The 3,778-nt window shown below is 51.7% G+C and overlaps 1 protein-coding gene across 1 annotated transcript; it reads right to left on the bottom strand.

Moving 5' to 3' along the window:
* Positions 1–244: 244 nt before the first annotated feature.
* CRYAA (crystallin alpha A) lies at positions 245–2,875 on the bottom strand. Its single transcript, XM_032679565.1, has 3 exons — positions 2,678–2,875; positions 1,611–1,733; positions 245–562 (listed from the first exon to the last, which is right to left on the bottom strand). The coding sequence occupies exons 1-3, from the start codon at positions 2,864–2,866 to the stop codon at positions 353–355; spliced, it is 522 nt and encodes a 173-aa protein (XP_032535456.1). The 5' UTR covers positions 2,867–2,875; the 3' UTR covers positions 245–352.
* Between the last annotated feature and the right edge of the window lie 903 nt (positions 2,876–3,778).

The following is a 3,778-nucleotide window of genomic DNA, read 5'->3' as shown; positions in this document are numbered from 1 at the left end:
CAGCATTACTCGTGCACTCCCTCCTACCTGATGGTGGATATGGGCTACAGCACCGGACGAAGACCCTTTCAGCAAGTACAGCAGCATGGCAGCATCGCCATCCATGCCATCCCCACAGGTTTAAGCTTCAATTAGTCCACCAGCCGCTCACCCAGCCCCTCGTTCCATCCAAGGGAAAAAGGGGGGGGGAAGGGAGGAGGAAGGAAAAAAAAAAAACAAACCAGAAAGGAAACAAAGTAGGGGAGGAACCAACAAAATAAACCCCTCTGGATATTCACTGATATCTATGCGATGGCTCTGGGGATGAGCCCTGCGGGTGGTGGCAGCCTGTGCGCCGCGGTGGCAGGCGGGCTTAGGAGGAAGGAGCGGAGGTGGGCTTCTCCTCCCGGGACACGGGGATGGGCCTCTCGCTGTGGCCGGCGTCCATGTTGGAGGGGACCTTGGGGCCCGAGAAGGTCAGCATGCCATCGTTGGACAGCGAGCAGGTGATGGCGGCCTGGTCCACGTTGGCGGGCAGGCGGTACCGGCGGTGGAATTCCCGGGAGATGTAGCCGTGGTCATCCTGAGAGGCAGTGGGGAAAGGGGGGGGGAAGGCACGTCAGAAACCCTCCGTGCCTCCCTCTGCCCGGCCCTGCGGGGACATCCGCATTCCCTCAGGATCATCGTGACGCTGCGCTGCCAGCACCGCTGGGCACATCACCGCCTTTTTTTAATGCTTTACAGGTTTGTGGGGCCAGGTGTGCCCCGTGATGCCCCTGAAGCTGCAAGAACTGAGCAGAGCAGCAGGGTGTGTTTTTTGGCCATATTACAGTTTGAGACCTGATTTAGGCCGCTCATTTCAAAGGATGCTTGGAGACAAAGCCCAGAGTTCTGGGAAGGTAAAAGCAAGGCGGACGTGTGCACCCATGTATTTATTTACTAGGCTGCAATGCCTTGTCAGCCACAATCCTGGCCCCCTTCTTTTTCTGGCCAAAAGAATGAGAAATGCAATTATTTTTTCTAAGTCGGCCATGAAAACAGCTGCTCTCTTCCTCTGGAAAAAATAACTATATTAAAAAAATACATACTGTTTCCAGACTAGAGCTTTGTCTGGCCAAATATGTGTATGAGAAGAATTAAACCCCTGCTGGTATAATTCACTTTTCGACCCCCACAGATATTTCCATGACATACACGTTAAAAGTTTCCAAGCCTGAGGCACTTGGTTGTTTTTCTTTTGTTTTGTTTGCTCTTGCTTTTTTCTCCCAGATCAGCACATGAAAACTCTGTTTTCACTAGTGATTCTGGCTTATGAAAACTCAGCCATGCTTCAGCAGCACCAGATGATGTTCTTTGTCTGGTCCAGTGTTATTAGGGAACAATGGACACCGTCATCTGACGGTTATGGAAGATGATGATTGAAAATAAACAAAAGAGGAGTGGATTAGCTTGTTATTGTCAGATATCAAGTTGGGGCTCTATGGGAACTGGTCATGCCAATAGTGACAATCGATAAATAACTCCTTCTTCTGATAAATTCTTTTTTTTTTCCTTCAGCTGAGAACTGTTGGAAAGAAGGAAAACGGAGCTCGACTCCCCAGTTGCTCCACCATCATGTCACTTCCACTTACCTGTCTTTCACTGTGCTTGCCATGGATTTCCACAAAGTCATCAATAATCTTCACACTCAAGTCTTCGGGAGAGAAGTGTTTTACATCCAGCATGATTGTAAACTTGTCCCGATCAGACCTCACCTGAAACAAGCATTGTCAGATAGTAAGACCCAAGCTCTGAGTGTGGAATCAGCACCAACAGCTTAAAAGCCAGAGATGGAGTGGTCTGGTAGTGGTACAGTTTCTCCTTCCGTGACTATGGGCCTCAGCAGGGGTTTTCTTTCCCATCACAGGGACCCAGGGACACTGGGAGGCCTTGGTAGGTGTAGGGACACTGGGAGGCCATGGTAGGTGTCTGCACCATTGCAACTATTCTGGGGAGAGGTCACTTCTTGCTGCTATTCTTGTGTCAGGGACCCTTTTGCACTCAGCAGTCTGTCAGACGCACTGGGCATTTTTACTCAGCAGCAAGGTGGGATGGAAACCACTGTAATACTCTCTGATAGCATGTGTTTTGTCCTTTCCGTGTTTAATGGTTTCTTTGTGGTCTTCCAGTAAGAAAGGGCCAGAGAAAGAACTGGTCCCTGAGCTCAGAACGCAGCCCCCACGGCTACACACTCCTACAGCTGCCTTTGGAGGATTGCTCCAGGGTCCTTCAGCGTGGGATTGTTAAAACCACCGTGTTCCCAAGGTGGAGGAGGGGGCTGGAGAAAGCTCCTGCCCACCAGGCTCCTCTCCAATGCCAAGCTGCCCTTGCAGGCCCTTACTCTGGGAGCAGCCTGGCTCTTCCTTGCCACACGGCTGGTGGGCACAGAGCAGCAAAGGCAGCTTTTTACGTGTTGGAAACAACCATCGGGAGCCAAAACAGTTTCTGTTCCTCAAAGGGAGGGCTTATCCTCAGGGAAGGTTTCCCTCTGCGCCCAAGAAGGGGCAGGTGGACTGTGCTTGGTGGTGGGCTGGAGGTCTGAGCCCCCTCACACCACAGCACAGGGCTACAGCCACTGGTGGGATGCAGGTGAGGAGGAGCAGGTGGAGGCACAAGGAAGGAGCAGAAGGAAAAGGAGAGGAAGTCAAAGGGCCCTTACCTCTGAGATGCCCGACTCCAGCACGCTGCGGAAGAGGGACTGCCTGTAGTAGGGGCTGATAGTGGACGAGAACAGAGGCAGGAGGTCATACTCGAGGAGACCCTCCCCGAAAAACTGGTCGAACAAACGGCTTGGAATGAAGGGTCCCAGAGCGCGCTTGAACCAGGGGTGCTGGATGGTAATGTCCATGCTGCTGCTGCTGCTGCTGCTGCTGCTGCGACCTGTGGCTGCAAGGGGAGAGCAGAAGGGGCAGTGCCGCTGCTGGGGAGACGGCGATGCCTTGGCTGGACTGCGCGGTGCAGCCCCAGGGAAGCTCCCCCTATATATACCGGTCTCGCAGAATGAAGGCATTAGCAGGATTCCTCTGGAAAGACATGATCTCATGATGGGGGCAACGTGGTCAGCAGAAATGCGGAGACTGACCTGGAAATGACAGTCTGGTTGGAATCAGTGCCAGATGTCCTGGAGGGATGATGCCAGGCAGTGGGCTGTGAGACATGGGGTGCCCAGCGGGACTGGCAGGTCCCCTACAGGATCAGGCAGGTTAAACAGAACACCCCGCTGGGCATCTCAAGGATGATTGTGGAAGAGGTCTGCTCCACAGGTCTTGTAACCCACCCTTGGCTTTTCATTAATTTGCTTCTGTTTCTGCCCCTCCTTAAAACAGAGACTCAAGATTTCTTCCAAATAAATGAAACAGCTTACTTCCAAGCAAGGGAAAAGGGGCTGATTCAGTTTGAAGAAAGGAAAACTTCGTTGTGACATGCTATGAAGTGCCTCTACCACTTGAGAGGAGCCTGATGCCCCTGGCACAGGGGTCCTGGCAGGACTGGCAGGGAAGCAGGACTAACAAATGATGCAGAGCATGAACACGGTTCTGACAAAACAAAAACCTTTAACAAAAAATAATTTGGCAAAAGAAAGAAGGAAAAATGAGTTTGGTTGCCGACCGCAACGGCAGCCTGAAAGCTGCTCTTGAGAGGGTCCTTGTTCTGATTTAGGAGTGATGTGGGAGATGCATTTATCTCATGGTGTCACAGCACAGATCCTGCTTAACACGCATTTCTGGTTACAGCTGTTTTTCGTTTCTGTTTCACTTAA

This window comes from Chiroxiphia lanceolata, chromosome 2, assembly GCF_009829145.1.
Source record: "Chiroxiphia lanceolata isolate bChiLan1 chromosome 2, bChiLan1.pri, whole genome shotgun sequence".
NCBI classification, from domain to species: Eukaryota; Metazoa; Chordata; class Aves; order Passeriformes; family Pipridae; genus Chiroxiphia; species Chiroxiphia lanceolata.
Note: the sequence above shows the minus strand (reverse complement) of the source record. Positions and strands in the feature narration are given on the sequence as shown.